The 21,738-nt window shown below is 33.5% G+C and overlaps 3 protein-coding genes across 3 annotated transcripts; 1 reads left to right on the top strand and 2 right to left on the bottom strand.

The window, feature by feature from the left end:
* Positions 1–4,247: 4,247 nt before the first annotated feature.
* LOC106346984 lies at positions 4,248–5,125 on the top strand. The gene has a single exon (XM_013786469.3). It carries the CDS (start codon positions 4,335–4,337, stop codon positions 4,917–4,919), a length of 585 nt encoding a protein of 194 aa, XP_013641923.2. The 5' UTR covers positions 4,248–4,334; the 3' UTR covers positions 4,920–5,125.
* Positions 5,126–10,819: 5,694 nt separating this feature from the next.
* Positions 10,820–13,253, bottom strand: LOC106366723 (oleosin). The gene has a single exon (XM_048738297.1). The coding sequence runs from the start codon at positions 13,251–13,253 to the stop codon at positions 12,621–12,623; it is 633 nt and encodes a 210-aa protein (XP_048594254.1). The 3' UTR covers positions 10,820–12,620.
* A 34-nt stretch (positions 13,254–13,287) lies between these two features.
* On the bottom strand, positions 13,288–14,477 carry LOC106379951 (single-stranded DNA-binding protein, mitochondrial). The gene is made up of 4 exons (XM_013819799.3): positions 14,131–14,477; positions 13,843–14,069; positions 13,600–13,700; positions 13,288–13,500 (listed from the first exon to the last, which is right to left on the bottom strand). Exons 1-4 carry the CDS (start codon positions 14,374–14,376, stop codon positions 13,421–13,423), a joined length of 654 nt encoding a protein of 217 aa, XP_013675253.1. The 5' UTR covers positions 14,377–14,477; the 3' UTR covers positions 13,288–13,420.
* Between the last annotated feature and the right edge of the window lie 7,261 nt (positions 14,478–21,738).

Here is a 21,738-nt window from a genome sequence, read left to right as displayed (position 1 = left end):
ATCTCTTGATCGCAAGCAACAATTCCGATGCCTTGTGTCAGCTTCAGACTCTACTTCATTCTGAGTTCAAGATAAAAGACTTGGGTAATGCTCATTTCTTTCTTGGCCTTGAGATAGCGCGATCATCAAAAGGCATTAACGTTTGTCAACGCAAATACACGTTGAATTTGCTTGAAGATTCTGGCTTGTTGGGTTGTAAACTGAGTACTATACCGATGGATCCTAGTCTTCATTTGTCTAAAGATTCTGGTACTCAACTTCCTAATCCAACAGTCTATAGAGAGCTCATTGGACGTCTTCTGTATCTTACCATTACTCGAGCTGATATTACCTTTGCAGTTCATCAGTTGAGTCAATTTCTATCAGCTCCTACTGATGTACACTTGCAGGCAGCTCATAAGGTTTTACGATATTTGAAGAATGATCCTGCTCTTGGTTTGTTCTATCCTGCTGATACAGAGCTTTGTCTTAATGCCTTTGCGGATGCTGATTGGGCTACTTGCAGAGATACAAGACGGTCTGTTACTTGTTTTTGTGTGTTCTTGGGTACTTCTTTAATCTCATGGAAGTCAAAGAAGCAGTCTGTGGTTAGTCGCAGCAGTACGGAAGCAGAGTATAGGAGTCTTGCTCTTGCTACTTGTGAACTCATTTGGCTGCAACAACTCCTCAAGGATCTTCATGTCGATGTTACCTCAGTGGCAAAGCTATTTTGTGATAACAAATCAGCTATCCACATTGCCATGAACCCGGTCTTCCACGAGAGAACAAAGCATATAGACATTGATTGTCATACGGTGCGTGATCAGCTTAAGGCGGGTCGTTTGTAGACGATACATGTTTCTACGGTCAACCAACTTGCAGATATACTAACGAAGGCGCTTCATCCCGGACCATTTCACTCTCTCCTTCGAAGATTTTCACTTTCAAGTCTTTACCTTCAACCAGACAAAGAAGCTAAAGACTTGAGGGGGGCATCTTAGGATAGATGGTTTACTATTCCGGTTTAATGTTGGTTTACTCTAGTTACCGGTTTACTTGTATGATCTCATTTGCTATATAAGTGAGATTATGTTATTATTGTAAAGTAAGTTTAATGTGAATAACAAACTTTTATCGTTAAGCTTCATCTAAACTCAGCTCCATCTTCTTCATCATCAAGCTTGATTCAGTTCTTAATAGCCCAATTAAAAAAATTGGTAAACTTCGATTGCTTTATAGATGAGAAAACAACAAGAAACAATTGCTCGTAGTAATTTTTTGCAGTCCCTTATGTAATTAATTAAGCGAACACAATAGGCTAATCAATACCCAAAATCATATCAACTTCTTCATACATAGCTATCGTAACAATAAGTATATAAAATGAACGACGAGAGAGACTGAGTCAGAGTTTCACAAACAAAATAAAAATCGAAAAACTCGATGGGCCCCTCCTTTTACCAGTCACCGTTCGTGTTGTGTTATTGTTTGGTTGACACATTAAAGATCAAGTTGATTAGAAGCCAATTGGCAACTTGGGTCCACTATCTCTAACCCAACCTGGTCGATTTCATCTGGTTCGTGAGTGTTAAGACTTAAACACGTGTTTCGCAACAAGTAGAGGATAAGCTACGTGGTGAATCGTAATAATGAACTGCACTTTACAATTGTGACGGACTAGGATATAGATCCAACACACATTACATTAGAACTTTACACATTTAACATAAGGACCGTATCTAACATATATTTATTTTACATCAATCTTGTTTAAAAAAACTACCAGTCAGGAGAGATCCGAGTATAACAAAATTCATAAATTCTGCTACGTATTTGGCGGTTTATTTGATGTAAGCTCTAGAAAATGAAATAGACCTCATCTAAATTTATATGTACTCCCGTAAAATTTTTTTTTTTTTTAAAAAACTAGCTATTGCGGTGATATATATACTCCTAATCAGGCTCACTTGCGGTTTAAATTTAGGTTTATTAATTAAAAGAGTTCTAATTGAAGATGCTGACGCATATTTGTTGTGATTTTGTGATAAACATGGAAGGGATAAGTTATTGCACACCGGCCAACACCTTTGAGTGGGGTTTTCACCTCCCTTTAATTGCGTGGCTGACATTTGCCCCACCAGTAGTGCTCGTGTTGATATACATGATCAGACGAACAAACACTTTCTTTTTTGGTCAAACGAACAAATACTTAAACAAAATAATACAATATGTAATTATATATTACGAACATATAAAACAAATCAAGTTTAAATACTTTCTTGTTATAGAGCTCACGAATTGTAAGACAAATATTATTTTTTCAAGGAATGAATCTTTGGATGACTTTGCTTCTTGGTCAGGTCTTCGCATGAATAACAACAAAACGGAGCTGTTTATCTCGGGGGTGGACCAAAGTGAAACCGCTGCTATAACTAGCTATGGTTTCCCTTATGGTACTCTCCCTATTAGATATCTTGGCTTCCCGTTGATGAGCCGCAAGCTAAAAATATCTGAGTATGCCCCTCTTATGGTCAAGCTTAACATGTCCTTTCAGTCTTGGTCGGCTAAACTTCTATCTTTCGCCGGTAGATTACAGTTGCTCAAGACCGTCATCTTTGGAACGGTTACTTTCTGGACATCGGCCTACATTTTGCCAAAAGGTTGTATACGCCAAATTGAGTCTCTCTGCTCCCGTTTCCTATGGTCCGGTAGTTTGGAGAAAAGAAGCATTGCAAAGGTTGACTGGAAAACTGTCTGCCTGCCTAAGGAGGAAGGGGGTTTAGGCCTGAGGAGTTATTTGATTTGGAATCAGGTCCTATGTTTAAAGTTTATTTGGCTGCTACTGTCAAACACACCCTCTCTATGGGTAGACTGGCACCAGAGTACGCACCTGACAGGGCAATCTTTTTGGACAATAAATGCGGCTCCAACAGACTCTTGGGCTTGGCGGAAACTGTTGGACCTTCGGCCTCTAGCGCTTCGATTCTGTAAAAGTCAGCTAGGGAACGGGAAGAACACTAGCTTTTGGCACGACGTCTGGACTCCGTTGGGCCAGCTAAGAAGCTTCATTGGCGACGCAGGTCCAAGATCCCTCCGAGTTAGAACAACCGCGATGGTAGCTGACACAGTCACGAGATCAAGATGGAATCTACCTCACCCCCGCTCGCAAAGGGAAGTTGACCTACATGCTTACCTCACTACTATTAATTTGCCACTACCTGTTGATGTTGAGGATGAGTTTGTTTGGGTTGCTGGTGACTCTACTTTTCATGATTTCAGGTCCTCAACAACGTGGGAGGTACTGAGGCCGAGACAAGCTTCACAAAGCTGGGTGGACGTCGTATGGTTCAAAGGAGCAATTCCCAAGCATAGTTTCAACATGTGGGTCGCAAACTACGATCGTTTACCAACACGTTCCAGGCTCGCAGCATGGGGGCTACCTATCACTTCATCCTGCCCCTTCTGCTCCAACTTCGACGAAACCAGAGACCATCTCCTACTCTCCTGTGAGTACAGCGTCACCATATGGAGGGAGATCTTCATCCGCTGCCATCCACCTGCTTCGCCTTTTGCAAACTGGTCCGAATTGCTTTCTTGGATCAGAGTTGCCACATCTTCAAAGCTAAAACTGCTAAGGAAGCTAGCGTCACAAACTATGGTCTACCACGTGTGGAAACAGAGGAACAACCTGATTCACAATCAAACATCAGTACCGGCTGCGACTGTGTTCCGAGGCATCGACAGAGAGCTAAGGAACATCATCTCAGCAAGGAGACATAGAAAGAGATTTGATCCTCTCATGGTTATGTGGCTGAGATAGCAAATCTCTGTAGGTTGTAGTAAGTTCCATCTTGTTTTTTATTCTTTTTTGCCAAGATGGATCAAAATCTAGTTATTGCTCTTGTAAGAACTTTTCTTCATTTATGATATTTACAATTTAGCAAAAAAAAAAAAAAAAGGAATGAATCCAAACACGTTAGTGTTTTACCTAGAGATCGTTGATGCATGTCTCTCGCATGCTCGTTAGGTTTCATACACAAAGCATATCTAATGCAATCATCGATCTCATATATTAAGAAGTCATTATCATTCATTCATTGATATCATTATACAATACGAGATCATTACAAGAAATCAAGAAAATGTCAATACAATAAAATATGTCAACGCAAAGGCTACCGGATCAGTCGGTAACCTAACACATTTTCACATTAATGGACCCTACACTTACGCGTGGGTTTATATAAATACACGTAACTCACCCATTTCAGACCAAAGAGAATCACATTAAAAGTATCCAATCGTTGAATTTAAACCCTTTTTCTCATCACCTGCCGGAGAAAACGAGGAAGAACATGGAGATTTCGAGAACGGAACATGTTTCCTCGACGCACAAGCGTCTAAACGTGAGTTTCATCGTCTCTCTTATGGTACTTTGTGCTAGACACGCAAGCCGAGTCTCCAAGAAGCTTAAACTCAAGCCAACTCGTAAGGCAACTCATCTCGAAGACCATCTCGAGAGCCCCAACTCCGGTGGAAACCACGGAGGAGGAGGAAGGTTTGGATGGAGTCCGGCGAGGGCTTTTTCGCCGATGAGAGGACGTCCGAAGGAGCTTTTGACGACTTTGAGCAACAAGGCTAAGACTATGGTTGGCCGGAAGAATAAAGCTTACGACGTTGGAGGTACACCGGCGAAGGAAAAGACGGCGGTGGAGATGGTGTTGGAGGAGGAAGAGGAGGAGTTTGGTATTTGGCAGAGAGAGATTTTGATGGGAGGAAAATGTGAGCCGTTGGATCATTCCGGCGTGATCTACTACGATTGCAGTGGACATCAGCTAAAGGAACTGCCTCCGAGGTCGCCACGTGCCAGTTTGGTGCCGGATCGTCCGCCCCGTTCGTATGTCGGGTCGGTGTTGAACCCGACGGGAAAGGAAATGTAAATTTAGTTTGAGAATATGATTGATTTTCTGTCTGGTGTGCTTATGAGGTGAGTGGTAATTAAATTCTCTAGAAGTTTCGTTCTTGGCTTGTTATTGGTAGATGATATCACGTGTTATGCATATTGTTGTGTAATCTAATTACGTTTGGAAAATTAAAAAGTTTAGTGAAAAATCCAATATAATAATTAAGGGGCAAGTTTTATTTATTAACCGTTCATTAACATCTAAAGGCATGCAAAAAATATGGTTGATGGTTTATATATTTAAAGTTTGAATCCATTATGCTAAAAAAAGGCTTCAACGATGGCATTACCAGCCGTATTAATGATTACAAAATACAATCGACAAGTATCTACTTAGATCAAATCAACGGGTAACGTCCGGCCAAATTTGGGTGTTGACTTGATTGGCGGAGGCTTTTCGTCTGCTGACCTTGACCTCAAATCATAACACAAAGAAGTCAACTCAAGAAAAATGTAGAGGTTAAACTGATTTCAACTATCTTAGATGATGCTAGTATTCTTTATATCCCTAATGTCACGCTCGAGCGTATGGTTCTCTTTGGCGTATGAATCTTCAATTAATGACTCATTGCTACAACATTCATGAATCAACAACCCACAATCTATGTGAAGTCCGAACGGCTTTTTTTTTTCTTAGCCACCAATATTATGAAGTGCATGCGTAAAATTTAGAATTAAGATATTTTTTATAAAAAATATTTTTTATAGAAGTCTTGGAATCTTTTCAACCTGTCAAGCTAATATCGGTGAACATAATTTTAGACTAATTCATCAATAAGCTTTTTGCCTCTCCAGTTTTTTACTCATCTATACTATATTAAAAGGGAAATACCCTCAAATTCTAGCTATGCCACGTAGGCAAAAAATTCGTAACCAATAATAGTGCCATGTCAGCAACAATGCCACTTTAAAAATCGTTGTTCGAACCAGGCTCTTTGTGGCCTTTGAAATTAATTGGTAACATGTCCTTTTTCTAAGCCTAACATTGGCCCATTCTCTGTTTGGAACCTAAAACATGTAAAACGACAATCCTCCATGGTCGTCCTCTCATCCTATCACTACTTCCATCTGTAGAGCTTCCCCTTCACCTCTTCAACGTATATATTCAACACATTAAACCTCATAAAACTCAATTATTAACCACAGAAATCCTAACGCCATGAATCAATTTCTATCTCACCACCTCCAAACTATATATATATATATCCCTCATCTATTCTTCCTATCCCTCTTCACCAGTCATGGAAATCAATCGATCAGATCTACTAATGGCAACCAGAGGACGAAATCAACCGGTGATGCCACCATGACTCTTTTCTTCAGTGACGTTGTTGCAGGCTTGGCTGGAGCTTCTTCTTATTGATGAACAAGTATGAACTCGCATTTACATGACGACTATTGTACTCCCTAAGATTCAATTTCGCTGATTGAAACTATTCTACTTGCAAACTCAATTAACAATTGACTTTCGTATTTATTCCCTTCTAAGTTTTAACAAACTTTCGATGAACTTTTGCAGTGGCCTTGTGCTGAATGAGTTTTATCGCAAATCCACTGATAGCCTACAAACTCCAACCGATCTGTTAGTCACAACAGTCAACACAAAACGTATAGGAGGTACGCAATACCATTGTACTCACTCTGTACCTCATTGTCGTCCCCCACGATTTCTCTATTATTAGTTAGATTTCACTTATGCATGCCAGTACTTAACTATCGTTGGTAATACCCATGTGTTAACCAAATTTCAATATACGCATGCAATGTTGCCCTCTGTTTATGTCCTTATTTAGAGGTTTTATTGACAACAACGTGCCTCCAACCATTGAGTATCTATCTTGGTATGTATTCATTACTCATTTCAATTGATAGTTGTGAACTAAAAAAAAATGGTTTAGGTTGGCTCACAACCAAGACGTTTCTGCTATGGTCAATGCATCTGAGGTGACAGGTAAAGATGCTAACCAGTCGTGAGCTCTTGCCTTCTTGAAACAGAAACCAGCTCAGGTAATAGGAATTAGTTTCTGTACAAAAACCCATACATACTAAGTACGTATAATGCTTACTCTTTCCTAATTGTAGGCAGCCTTTTTAATTGCATTACCATAATTGATAATGTTGGGCAGGACACAAAATGTTATAAAATTGCATGTAACTATGTAAGTGATTGCCAAACTAAAGTGAACAGAGGGCTGGCCTCATTGAGGTGTCCAAAATGTGGGAACGTGAATGCAACTGAAGTTGCGAGGTTAGCTTTTCTGATCCTCACATTTCTTCATCGTTTAACCTTTCATTCTAAGTCGCCTGCTCTTCAATACAGGTATCGTTCTGAAATTTTGGCTTACGACAAAGACGAGAAGGCCACTTTTGTACTACTTGGTGATGTTGGTCCTGAGCTCACGGTGGTCAGCGTTAATTACAAATATTTCGAAGGTAACTTTACTATTCTTAATGTTCTTTCCTCATGTTGTTTAGTGTCAGTTTAAAGATGTTAATGCCATGCAAATGGAGACATAGGTGCTCATAATGAAATACCAACACCACAATGTATGCTGGATATAATAGGGCAAACCCACAATTTCAGAGTGAAGGTTCAGACTACAAATTCACAGCAATGAGGCAGACCATTACTGTCACAAAGATTATCTCAATTGCTCTCCTGCGCCCTCTACCACAAGCCGTTGAGATACCAATAATGCAGGTGATGATGGTGACCAGTTTCCTGGGGCAAGTGTAGCATGTGAGTCTGCCTTAGGTACAAACTGCTCCAGTGGTCCTTCTTGTGCGGCAAGTGCCCCTAATAGTGGGAGTGGAGAGAAGAAGCGTGCAAAACGCAGTAACTAAACACCCGACAGTGGATATCTCTCAACTCCATGGATGCTTCATCACCATTGAACTGTCATTATATACCTCGCTTATGTTTTTGTCTTTCACTAAGATTTCCATTCGCTCTTATATTTTTTCTTAAAACTGGGGTTTTCATCGTAGGAAACAGTTCAGTTATTTTGATATGGCCTTATTTTCCTGAAACATATGTCGTCGACTGTTCGTTTTAGGACAGTATCCTGCATTCACATGTCCGTAAACTCAGTGTAATTTTTGTGCTCCCCTTAAACATATTTTTGAAACCAGCAAAACTGAAATCGTAGTTGGGTAATTACCTATTGGTAACTGGTATTCCTCCTACTACCTCTCCCTCTGTACAACACCGTCTTCAACTACAGAGCTACAACTCAGGAACTCATTCACTATCAGTGCAAAATATTCGTGAGAGTTACTTCACTGCACATTTGTTTGACCCGATAAAAGAAATGAACAAAACTCGCTTTGCAGTGTAACGTTGTGACCATTAATTCCATAAACGGACAAGGGAATCATCTTTTCACTTTTATCAACTTTTTTGGTCAAGCACCTTTATCAGCTCAAAAATATTTACTATATTTTATTTACTATACTTATTTGCTCATGATAGAAGTAGGTACTAGGTAGTGATGACATACGAAGGAAAGACATTGGCATAAGCGAACTACAAAAATATACTATCTGCAAATGGAAACAGGTTACTATATTTTCCGATGGAGTTATGCAATGTCGATAGTTGCACCTTTAATTGTTTTGCGGAATCAATTTCTCTAATTGCATACAACACTAAAGAAGTATAATTTACTGTCTTAAGTAAATATCCTCGGCATGATTTAACATATAGAAAAAGCGTAGAGTGTTGTATGTCAAAGTGGCCAAGTGTTCTAAAAGAATATTAAGTGGCCAGATGTTTTAAGCAATCAGGATATTTTTTGTTTTGTACACAAGACTCAATAAATTTTCTGTGATATTGCAATTGTCTTAGCTAAAAATATTCTTTATAGTATTATTAGTAACAAAAGTAAAGTAATACTCCCTCCGTTTTTTATTATAAGTCGTTTTAGAGAAACTTTTTTGTTCCAAATTATATGTCGTTTTCGGTTTTCTATGTAAAATTTATTAATAATTAATGTTGTATGACCAATAGTAATATATCTTCTATTTTTCTATTGGTTGAATTGTGGTTAGGTAAATAATTAATGATGTTTTTGTTTAGAAAATATAAGAAATTAATGGTTTTCTTAATCTACGTGCATAGCTGTAAAACGACTTATATTAAAAAACGGAGGGAGTATAAAGTTTATAGTTTGTTACTACATAGATATTCTAAGTTTCTAACTCATTTTACTAATACTATTCTCTCCTTTTTCGTTCTTATTGAAAAGAGGAGAAGTCTTATCTTTTATCAAATACATAAAAAGCTTTCTCATGAACCATAACTCTTACAAAAGGAAATAGTAGTATATGAGATCCACCTTCTATTATACTCCCTTTCTATACAAATAATTGATGTTGCAACTTTTTTTACTTGCATATAAAAGATTGATATTTTACTTTTAATTAATGCATTTCACTTAAAAACTAAAAGATAAATTAAAATCTAAAAATATGATTGGTAGAACTTTATTGAGAAGGAAATCAAAATTAACAAAAACTAATAAGTATGTGTTTACTTTTTATTAACATATATATATGCAAATCACAACACATCAATCTCTCAAAACTGGAGGAAATATATAATTAATAATTCCTCAGTTCCACAAAGATAGACTTTTTAGTATTTTCACATATATTATAAAACACATTAAACTACCATAATAAATGTATCATTTTCTGTGTTTTTCAAATTTTAATAACTTTTAACCAATAGTAATTCAATAAACTCAATTAATTTTCTTGAAGTTTACAATTTTTTCATAGAAAACACAAAAATACATTTTTCCGAAACAATTTTTTTTCTAAAAAATCTATCATTAAGGAACGGAAGGAGTATAATAAAATAATTTGTTTATATAGTATAGAAATAATCAGAATGAAAAAAAAACATAAATCAAAACTAAACGGTCATTACGAAGACCAATTTCACCCCATTTATTTATATCCAACAAAAATAACATATTACAGTATTCCAACCAACTAAACCATTATATTACTTTCTTCCACGTGTATTTAAAAACTAGATACAGGTCCATGCAGTGCACAAAGTTAATTTGATGTTTTAATTTCATCAAAACATAAAAATTAATTTTTTTTTCCACATTAGCTCTTGGATTTTTCAGTATATATTGGCATAGAGTTAATTTAGTAATAACAATCCATTTCTTTACATCAATTTTGATTAGTATTTCTATTTCAATATTTATGGTGTTTTAAAATAGTATATTATTTTTATATTTAGTTAACTTTAAAATATTTTTGAAATTATTATTAGTTAATTGAAACATATAGAATTGTAAACTCTCTCTAATTTTTATATTGCATAAGACAAATTAAAAACAACAATTCAAACTTTTAGTGTTACACGACACCAATCAATATGTATTATTGATAGTCAGCTAAATATCAAATATTTTGCAAGAAAAACATCAAATTTGTTTACTTGAGCATCAATGGTGTGATTATAAAATTATTTTTTATTATCTTAATATATATATATATATATATATATATATATATATATATATATTAATTTTAACACATATCACAATCTTAAATATATAATTTACATGTGTCACAATCATATTAATTAGTAATTTTGAAGAACCAAGCTTTATATAATTTTTTAAAATTATCTTTTCTTTTGGATTTTTAGAAATGAAAATTGGTATTAAATAAATTATCTTACAAATATTTTTAGGATATTTAAAAAAGGAAACTTTCTTTAAATAATACTATTATATAATTTTAAAATTTATTTTTACTATTAAATAATTTTTAAAATTACTTATTTCAAAATTAATTGAAATAATTAATTTTAAACATCTTAGTATATATATTTTAGTCATGAGGTATCTTAACACATGTCACAATATTAAAAGGAAATTATTATCATTTAATATTTTGCAATTATATTTTTTAGTGTTTTGAAAATTTAAAATTACAGTTAAATAATATTTATAATACCTTCTCAAAAAATTGTTTTTGTTATTATCTTAGTACATATTTTTAACTATTGGATATTGTTTTACACATATCACAATCTTAAATATATAATTGTCATGTGCCACAATCATGTTAATTAGCAACTTTAAAAACCCATATTTTATATAATAAAATATGAACTATTATATAATATATCTTATATAAGTGTTAGAGTTTTCCAAATTTACCGTATTTTACGAAGATTGTAACCTAAAGACAAAGGAATTGAATTTATAAAAAACGATTATCCAATGTTTCACCAACTAATTGAGAAATAATTATTTTAAAAAATATAATGATTTTATTATTTTGTTGTAGATATCAAAATTTATGAGGTTGACAACACAATTCCTCTTAAATTATTTTTGGTAAAAGAATTAAGTATTGTATGCAACACCAACATCTTCAATGATTTGTTAAGTATTATAATTTTCTACAAAATCTAATATTCAACATCTTTCTTACAAACTTTGCTAAACAATTTACATATATGTAGAATAATTAATAAGACACAATCCGCGCGTAGCGCGGACAAAAGATCTAGTATTGTTTAATCTGGGGATGTTATACAATTTAATTCAATCATAGCATATTTGCTTCCCACTGTATTTCTTTTCTTTTCTTTTTCTTTTTCTTTAGAATCAATCTAGCTATAATTTTTTTTAACCACAATCTAGCTATAATTTTTTGTTGGTCAGAGTTTCAACTTTCAATTCAACCTCAATTATAAATACAAAACAATTCAAAGATGGACAATTGTCATGTTCAGGAGACGTATAGTTAGGGTTGTAAATCATTCTTAGGAATATAATGTTCTAGTTAAATAGAAGTTTTTTTTCTAAAACTTTGACGAGACTGAATTTTATAATGTTTTTGAAACACTTATTTTTTTGAAACACGACTACATTTTATAATCATACAAATAACTTTCTTTATTAGAAAAGGACACAGCAAGGATCGATGGAAGATGAGAGAGATACTCCTATTAATCTGTCATACACTGCTTAGAAAACGCGATCTACTAAACTATACCAATGATAGTTATCATGTGGTTTATATTGTATACTCTCGTCATTCTTCAGAAAATATTACATAACTGAAATATTACATAACTAAAAAGGGTAAAATATTCGCAAAAATGTGGATTTCATTTCAAGTGACGACCACGCACACCCAAAATCTCATAGAGCTTGTACATAACCAGATATATTATTTTCTTAAACGAAAATAAAATAACAAAATGTAATATTAGTACCGTGCATGAATCTTTTTCATCCTACATAAACCGAACCGGCCAGTTTTCTTACCCAAAGTCGGGATTGTACACAGGGAAATGAAACATTTTAATAAGTCTCATCACTCTATGGACTTCCATTTTGAAAAACATTATTTATATATTGATATGATAAGGTAAGAATATAGTGTATAGAATAAAAACAGTTGATAAAATAAATAAAATTGTTTACAGAAAAATAAAAAATTAGGTGAATCTCATTTTATTATAATATAAGTATAAAAAAATTATATCATAAAATTAGTTTTAAAAATAAAAGTTCGTACAATTTTTGAAAAACTTAAAGATAATTTGTAAATAATTTTGTTTTGAATAGGGTCTTAGAAATCTCAGAACGGACTCTGATCTTACCCTCAACCAGACAATACATACTGGTTTAGGTTAAGCATCAGGGGCTGCATCTTTAGCCCTACCGTGGAAGTATCCACCGTACTTTCTAGCGTAATCTTTGACATGTGAGGCTGTGTCATAGATCCGACCACGTGCATAGTCCATTTGATCCGATCCAGCCGGGTGCATTTCCCGAAAATAACGGTACGTCCACGATACAATAGCCACCGTTCCAACAAGAAATCTCACGACTGTTAAGCACCTGCCAACAAGGACAAAACCCGGAAGCCAGATCGGACCCGAGATGATGATCAAGGGAAGAAACGCAATGAAGCCTAACGCGGTGGCGGTCAGGGATACACCTAGGAGGAAGGTGAGGAGGCATCCGGATATGAGGAGAGCGAGGAAACCAAAGAGATGTGAGGAGGTTGGTGAATGAGATCGGAGAAGGCGGAGAAGCGAGGGGTAAGGGCTGTTTCTTTCGGCGGTGTTGCTACCGTAGATGGGCCAATATCGAGACTCGCCGGTAGAAAGCGTTTCGGCCATTGTAGAGAGTGATTGTTGTTTTCGTGTGGGTGACAGAAAGAAAACAGGAAAGGGTAAAAACAAACTTATAACAAATTCAGCTTTGAGGTAGCGTTCATGCATGGGTTGCAAACACGTGGAGGTTGGTATTTGTTTCATGTTGTCTTAAATCGAGATATTGGTTTTGATTCGGTTAATCTCAAATGTATTGGTTCGGTTTATTTGCCACCAACTAAGCAAAACAATGTAAAAGGGCTACTGACAATTGAAGAGAAAAGCTACAATACCGAACTGTATATCTTGATGAGAACTTGTTTGTTAACAAATCAGTAATAGCCAACGCCTCTAAGCTCAGAAGAACTTGGCTGCTGCATATCACCAGCTTTTCCTAAGAACACAACTCGGCCTGCAGTAAGAAGAAACCGAGATCAAGATTTGCTTTGTTTCCAGTGAAGATATGTACAATGAACAAAATCAAATCACTTGGAGTTGATCCAATTCATACCGTTTCTACGAATAGCGACTTCTCTAATTCGTCGAACCAAACCAGTGACTGGATCAGTGAAAATCTTCGTCTCCAGATTACCCTCCAAGTAGACAATGGTGCTGTTGTATAAGAACACAAACATGAAAAAACAAGCTTAACATTTTGGTTTCTAGCAACCAAAACTCGCTTAAAGTTTCATCATTTTTCACCAATTCAGAACAGGATTCAGTTCTAATACGAATCACAGAAAAGAGAACTAACCCTGGTTCAACGTTCTTTAACACAAGATCAGCCAAACGTTCAGGGTAAACAGAGACACGGTGCCACTGCACAGCAGAACGGTTCGCATACTCTCTGGGGTCTTCGTTAATCAACGGTCTCCGGTTATTCCTAATCCCACCGGTTCCCACAGAGAAGAGAGTAACCGTTCTGCCACTCTTCAGCTTCTTCTGCAGAGGTAGCTGCCCCACTTGCCCCACCAAAATCGCCTGAAATAGATCAACAACATTCAAATTCAAGATACACCACCATTTCCACGAAGCTTGGTACCTTGAAAATGCCAGCGTCGAGGCCGTTCTCGAGAGGACCCTCCTCCATCACGCGATCTTCTCCGGAGAATCGATGGTTCGGATCTGAAGCGTTTGGTTCATGGGGTGATTCAGTGTCTGAGATGGAGGATGATAACTCGTCGACGTTGTTGTTGGTGCAGAGAGATCTGAGAGATTGAGAGAATCTGGGGTGGTATAGGAGAGATCGGTAGAGTCTTCTAGAAAGCGTAGCCATTGAATTCGCCATTTTGGGCTCCGATGTAAGGTTTCTGGGTTTAACGTCTTAAACCCTAAACGGATCAAAGTGGAGAAGGTAACCAGAACGTTTTGGTACAGAGGCTTATATTATTTGGAAATTTAGTAATATCCACGAAACTTTATGAAAAATGAAATTCAAACCCTGATTTTAAAATTCTTAGAAATGGCTAATGAGAAGGAAAGTTGTTTATGCAGTGACCAAAATATACAAGTCACACACTTATCTACAAGTTTTTTTTTAGATTTTCATATTGGTTCCACTACAATACGAAATTATATTTCAATTAATTTATGATAATCTAATTTCAACAAAAATGATTTTTCTTTTAGAAAATAACATTTGATATATATATATAAATATGTTTGCCTCTCTCCTAAACTATCTACGTGGAAAGTCACTCTCTGACAGGCCGACACGTGTTTCTGGGTTTTATTTCTTTGGCTGGACTTAGTTTAACTTTGGACTTATACTATGAACAATTGACAGAGTTTTTTATTCTTTAATATTATTGAATGTGTTAATTATTTCTTAATACATAGTAGATAAAACTAGGGGTGTTCATCCGGATATCGGTTCGGTTTAGGTTCGATTTTTTTTGGTTTTCGGTATTTCGGTTAGTAAAATATAACTACCATTCTAAATCCATATTTACATCGGTTCGGTTCGGTTTATATACCATCGGTTTTCGGTTTATTCGGTTTTATACCAAAAAACATAATTATTTAGTTTAAGATCATATTATATGAATTTTAGAGTCATATTGTCAACACAATCATTTATTAAAAATATATTACATGTTCAAATAAATGAACAAAAAGTAAAAATGCTTCTACCATCAAATAAAATAATCAAATCTATAACTAAAATGAAAGCTTGAAATTTTGAAAATAAAAATATGAAACAAAACAGAAACATGAAAGAAAAATTTTTCCACTCTTCCATATTTAGTATTCATTAGTCATGTTTTTTTCAATTGAACATGAAACTCTGTTTATTTACAGATAAAAAAAATTGTGAAAATTTTCCATTAATTATTGTCCATCAAATTTATAATTTTCATATAAATTTAGTAAATACTAAAATAAAACAAAAAAATAAATAAAAAAAAGACTTAGAAAACAAGATGTCTGAATTGCAATGTATTGTTATTTAATTATAGTTCAAGTGTTTTACAAATTAAGGTTCTTTATTACTATAAATTATGGTAATAGTTATTTAACTTATGTAACAAATAGATTTTCATGTATTGTTATAAAATAGATACATATTTACATGTTTATACTTTTAATCGGTTTTGTTCGGTTTATTCGGTTTAATCGGTTATACACCAAACCATATCCAAATCCTATGGTTTTTATAAAATTATATCCATTCGGTTTATATGGTATATACCAAAACTAAACTATATTGTCTATTTCAGTTAGGTTCGGTTTTACCATATTGAACAGCCCTAGATAAAACAAAAAAACACACATTACGATATAGACGTTATATTATCATCAAAGCAAGCTTTACCCTATATACCTCATCCTGTGATAATTTATAAAGTAGCAACGAATCTATGAGTTCAGGAAATTTGCAATTACCTACGTCAAAATTTTAAGTATATAAACAGTCAACAGTAGTGTGTTGAATATTATATTCATATGATTTAAAAGCCTTTACAAATTTTTATTTTTAAACATACACTAAAAACTTTATAAAAGTAAATATCCATTCAAGTTCTCAACCACTTCAAATACCACCAACGCCAAAAAAAAAAAATTAAGTGCATAAAAACTATAATATATTTAAAACTACAATAAATACATTAGTTAATGAAAAATCATTTTTTAAAAAATAATATGGATGCATATATAAATATTAAAAGAAATGTATAAAAAGAAATAAAAGTAACAATAACTTCAAGAACAAAATGTATAAGACCGAGAATATTTATGATTTGTGGTCTAAGATATATTCAACTTATTTTCACAAAAAACTTAATAAAAAATACATCATTTGTTATAAGAACATTAAAAATCACGTTAAAATTTTTAACATTTTAAGAAAAATTATGAATCAATAATATTAATATAAAATTTTATCCAAAAAATTCAGCACTAAATGCATAAACAAAAAAACAAACAAACCATAAACCCTATAATCCTAAACATTATTCTAAACCAAACCTTAAACCCAACCTAAACTAAACGCTAAACCTTTTCTACTATCTAAACCCTAAATCCTACCAAACCCTAAACCTTACCTAAACCTAGACCTTAACCCTATCTAACCCTAAACCCTACATAAAGCTAACCCTAATCCCTAAACCCTTCCTACGACCTAAACCCTAACCCTATCTAACCGTAAACCTACCTAACCCTAAACGTAAACCCTACCTAACCCTAAACCCTATTTAATCCTAAACCCTACCTAACCCTAAAACCTAACCCTAAACCCTACCTAAACCTAACCCTAAACCCTACCAAACCCTAAACCCTACTAACCCTGAACCCTTTCTAACCCTAAACCCTACCTAACCCTAAACCCTTTCTAACCCTAAACCATACCAAACCCTAAACCCTACTAACCCTAAACCCTTTCTAACCCTAAACTCTACCTAACCCTAAACCCTACCTAACCCTAAACCCTACTAACCCTAAACCCTTTCTAACCCTAAACCCTACCTAACCCCAAACCCTACCTAAACCCTAAACCCTATTAACCCTCAACCCTTTCTAACCCTAAATCCTTTCTAATCCTAAACCCTACCTAACTCTAAACCCTTTCTAACCCTAAAACCTACCTAGCCCTAAACCCTTTCTAACCCTAAAACCTACCTAGCCCTAAACCATTACTAACTCTAAACCCTTTCTAACCCTAAACCCTACCTAACCTTAAACCCTACCTAAACTCTAAACCCTACCTAACCCTAAACCCTTTCTAACCCTAAACCCTAACTAAACCCTAAATCCTACCTAAACCCTAAACCCTACATAACCCTAAACCTTACCTAAACCCTAAACCCTACCTAACACTAAACCCTTTCTAACCCTAAACCCTAAACCCTACCTAACCCTAAACCCTACCTAAACCCTAAACCCTTTCTAACCCTACACCCTACCTAACCCTAAACCCTTTCTAACTCTAAACTCTTTCTAGCCCTAAATCCTACTAACTCTAAATCCTAAACCATTTCTAACCCTAAACCCTAACTAACCCTAAACCCTACCTATCTAAACCCTACCTAACCCTAAACCCTACTAACCCTAAATCCTACCTAACCCTAAACCCTACTAACCCTAAACCCTAAACCCTTTTTTACCTTAAACCCTACTTCTAAACCCTTTCTAACCCTAAACCCTGCCTAACCTTAAACCCTACCTAACCCTAAACCCTTTCTAACCTTAAACCCTACCTAACCCTAAACCCTTTCTAACCCTAAACCCTACTAACCCTAAACCCTTTCTAACCCTAAACCCTACCTAACCCTAAACCCTACCTAACCCTAAACCCTATCTAACCCTAAACCCTACCTAACCCCAAACCCTACCTAAACCCTCAACTCTACTAACCCTCAACGCTTTCTAACCCTAAACCATTTCTAATCATCCTAAACCCTACCTAACCCTAAACTCTTTCTAATCCTAAAACCTACCTAGCCCTAAACCCTACTAACCCTAAACCCTTTCTAACCCTAAACCCTACCTAACCTTAAAACCTAAACCCTACCTAACCCTAAACCCTTTCTAACCCTACCTAAACCCTTTCTAACCTTAAACCCTACCTAACCTTAAGCCCTGCTAACCCTAAACCATGCCTAAACCTAACCCTAAACCCTGCCTAAACCTAACCGTAAGCCCTGCTAACCCTAAACCCTGCCTAAACCCAACCCTAAACACTAAAAATAATCTCAAAACTTAAAGCTAAAAAATTATAAACTCTACCGCTATGTAATTTATTGTTGTGATATTCAAATAACAAATTACATGGCGGATTTTAAATCTTACATCCATTATTTTAATTGCCAAAATATTTTGAAAGTTGTATCTTATGAATAAAAAAGATAAATGATATTTTAATAACGTTCAATTTTGTTAAAATAGAATGAAAAACTATTATCATAAATAAATAAAGAATTTTGATGAAATTTGAAAATCTTCGAATCAATAAACAACTAATTTGTAATATTTCAAAAACCCTTTAACTATTATAGGAGTAGAATCTAAAAAAAAAATTAAAGTTCTCAAACATTTATTTGCCAATAACCATCCTTAAATCTTTGCTCTTTCAAAAAAATAATATATTCTTTACATAAATTGGAAACAAGTTTTGTTTTTTGAGTAGAGACCCAAGTTTAAATTATACCACTAAAATATTTTAATAATTAATTGTTCAGAAATAACAAGTTAATGTTCTTAAAACAATAACCATCCTTAAATCTTTGTTCATTCAAAAAAAATAATATTCTTTACATAAATTGGAAACAGGTTTTGTTTTTTAACTAGAGACCCAAGTTTAAATTATACCACTAAAATATTTTAATATTTAATTATTCAGAAATATATATATTTATATATTCAAGAGTAGACAATGCATAGATGATACTAAATTGATCGCAAGAATTCTTTTTGGAAAATACAATCTAACTAGTTCGTGGTCCGCACCCGAACTACTATATAAACCTCATAATTTTAAATTTAATTTAATTTTATTCATATTTTAAATTATTAAATTAGATAAAAATAATAATTAATATTATAAATTTTAAAATTTTAATATTCATATTGGTATTCGATGTATTAAATTATATTCTTTCGTTTCATAGTTGTATTTATGGCATGTAGATTTACAATTAAAATCTTTTCTCTAGTAATAATCAAATTATGGAATTTGGATTTGAAGTTAAACACTTTGTGTATTTGTAGACTGGAAAAAATCTTGTGGTATTGAAAGGATTATAAACAATCACAATCCATAAAACATCAACAAATAACAAACATAAACAATCACAATCCATAAATTTATACAATGTTTTATGCGGATTTATATAATTTGGGCGAATAATAGCGTTTAGGCGGACATAATACGTTCTACGCAGACGCCTAGGCAGATTTTAAGCATTAATATTTAAAAAATAAAACTACTAATATTATTATTATTATGTTTTATTAATGTTATTATTTATATTATTTTTACTTATTTTATGTATTTATATGATTGTAGATATTAGTATAATTGTTGCAAAATCATTTTAAATTTATCATCTTTATATATTCAAAATGGCTTTAATTTTTATAATTTAATACTATTTATATATGATAAAATATATACATATACATAAAGTGGATTTAAAAAAAAAATATATATATATATATAAATCTTATACTTATATTTCGTGTAAAAGTATATATCCGTATATACCCCGTTTAGGCGTCCGGCTATACGGCTAGGCGCTATACAGTCATCTAACGCGTAATGAACGCCTAGCGCTTTTTAAAACAATGGTTTTAAGTGATATAAATTAAGATATAATAAAATTGAATAGTTTTCAACATAGATGAGTGAAAATAGTTAATCATGATATTTTTTGGCTTAGAGTTTGACAACATATGTTGTAGTGTTGTATGTATTCTTAGGGTTAGATTTTGGAAAGCTTAAATGTTTTTTGAAAAATTTCAATTTTACCTATATGTGTTTATTTCTGTGTATAGTAAACACTTTTTTAAGTTTAATTTGATTTTACAAAGTGTTTAGTTAGTTAATTTAGTTTAGGGGTTATGTTTTGGGTCTAGACTACTAACACATAAGTCGTCCGGCGGTTAGAAGACTTCTCTGAAAGTCTTCTAACTCCCGCTAAATATATTTTAGTTTCCCGCAAAAAATATTGAAGTATTCTTGGTGACTTACAAGTAAGTCGTCTAGGATTTTTTCTATTAGAAGACTCACTTAAAAGTATTCTAAATCGAAAATATTTAACCATATTGGAATTTTTGTCTCTATATATAAAGAAAAATTTACATTTACACATTCTCCCTCCTCCTCGAAAATGTTCAATCCGGATATCAGTTCGGTTTTTGTTTGGTTTTTCTGTTTTTCGGTATTTCGGTTAGTAAAATATAACTACCATTCTAAATCCATATTTAATTCGTTTCGGTTCGGTTTATTTACTGTGGGTTTTCGGTTTATTTGGTTTTATACCAAAAAAACATAATTATTTAGTTTGGGATCATATTATATGATTTTAGAGTCATGTTGTCAACACTGTTATTTATTAAAAATATATTATATGTTTAAATAAAAGAACAAAAAAAAATTAAAAAAATGCTTCTACCATGTATTAAAATAATCAAATCAATAGTCAAAATTTTGAAAATAAAAACAAAACAGAAACACCAAAGAAAGTTTTTTCTATTCTTCCATATTTCGTGTTCATCAAAGTCATGTTGCTTCTGAACACGAAACTCTTTTTGTTTATAGATAAGAAAAAAGTTGTGAAGAATTTCCACTAATTGTTGTCCATCAAATTTATAGTCTTTACTTCGGTTTAGTCAATGCTAAAATAAAGCAAAAAAATCAAAAATGAAGACTAAGAAAATAATAAGTCTCGATGAATTGTTACTTAATTATAGTTCAAGTTTTTTACACATTAGGGCTTATTTATTGCTGTAAATAAATATGGTAATAGTTATTAACAAAAAATTAAATTATATAACAAATAGATTTTCATTCGTTGATATAAAATATATACATATTTACATGTTTCTACTTTTGATCGGTTTTGTTTGGTTTATTCGGTTTAATTAGTTATAAACCAAAACATATCCAAATCCTACGGTTTTTATAAAATCACATCCATTCAGTTTGTATGGTATATACCAAAACTAAATCATATCGTCTATTTCCGTTCGGTACGGTTTTACCATATTGAACAGCCCTAGCTGCAACAAAAATGTTATGTTTCTCATTCTAAAACTCTCTAACCTATCTCTAATCTCTTTGAACTTATAAACACCAAAATTTATATTAATTTATTGTTATTGCCTCATATCTTTCTCACTAGTTTATTTTGTTTTGCAAGATTTTCATCACATGGTTCTTATCTTCCTCTCATTTAAAGGTAGATATATTAATTTTAGATATGTATTTTTGTATGTTCTATAAAGATAGATATATCTAATCTTTCCATTTATTTTATCTGTTTTTAAGCTATTTAAATTTTTTATATGCATGTTTTTCAGATCTAGGTTTGATATACATGTTTTTCAGATCTGGAGCAAACTTTAGAAGACTTTTGGGAAGTCTTCTAAAATATAATGCCCTAGAACACTTCCAGGAAGATAGACGATAGTAGGTTTATGTCAAATT

The sequence above is a fragment of the Brassica napus genome, chromosome A1 (genome assembly GCF_020379485.1).
Source record: "Brassica napus cultivar Da-Ae chromosome A1, Da-Ae, whole genome shotgun sequence".
NCBI classification, from domain to species: domain Eukaryota; kingdom Viridiplantae; phylum Streptophyta; class Magnoliopsida; order Brassicales; family Brassicaceae; genus Brassica; species Brassica napus.
Note: the sequence above shows the minus strand (reverse complement) of the source record. Positions and strands in the feature narration are given on the sequence as shown.

What these genes read in the sequence shown, in the direction of transcription:
- LOC106346984 (XM_013786469.3), top strand. Translation starts at nt 4,335, where the DNA reads ATGGAGATTTCGAGAACGGAACATGTTTCCTCGACGCACAAGCGTCTA.
- LOC106366723 (XM_048738297.1), bottom strand. Translation starts at nt 13,253, where the DNA reads ATGAAACAAATACCAACCTCCACGTGTTTGCAACCCATGCATGAACGC.
- LOC106379951 (XM_013819799.3), bottom strand. Translation starts at nt 14,376, where the DNA reads ATGGCGAATTCAATGGCTACGCTTTCTAGAAGACTCTACCGATCTCTC. An exon ending in TCGACGCTGGCATTTTCAAG is followed by an intron (nt 14,070 to 14,130) that starts GTACCAAGCTTC and finishes GATCTATTTCAG; the next exon opens with GCGATTTTGGTGGGGCAAGT. An exon ending in TTAAAGAACGTTGAACCAGG is followed by an intron (nt 13,701 to 13,842) that starts GTTAGTTCTCTT and finishes CTTATACAACAG; the next exon opens with CACCATTGTCTACTTGGAGG.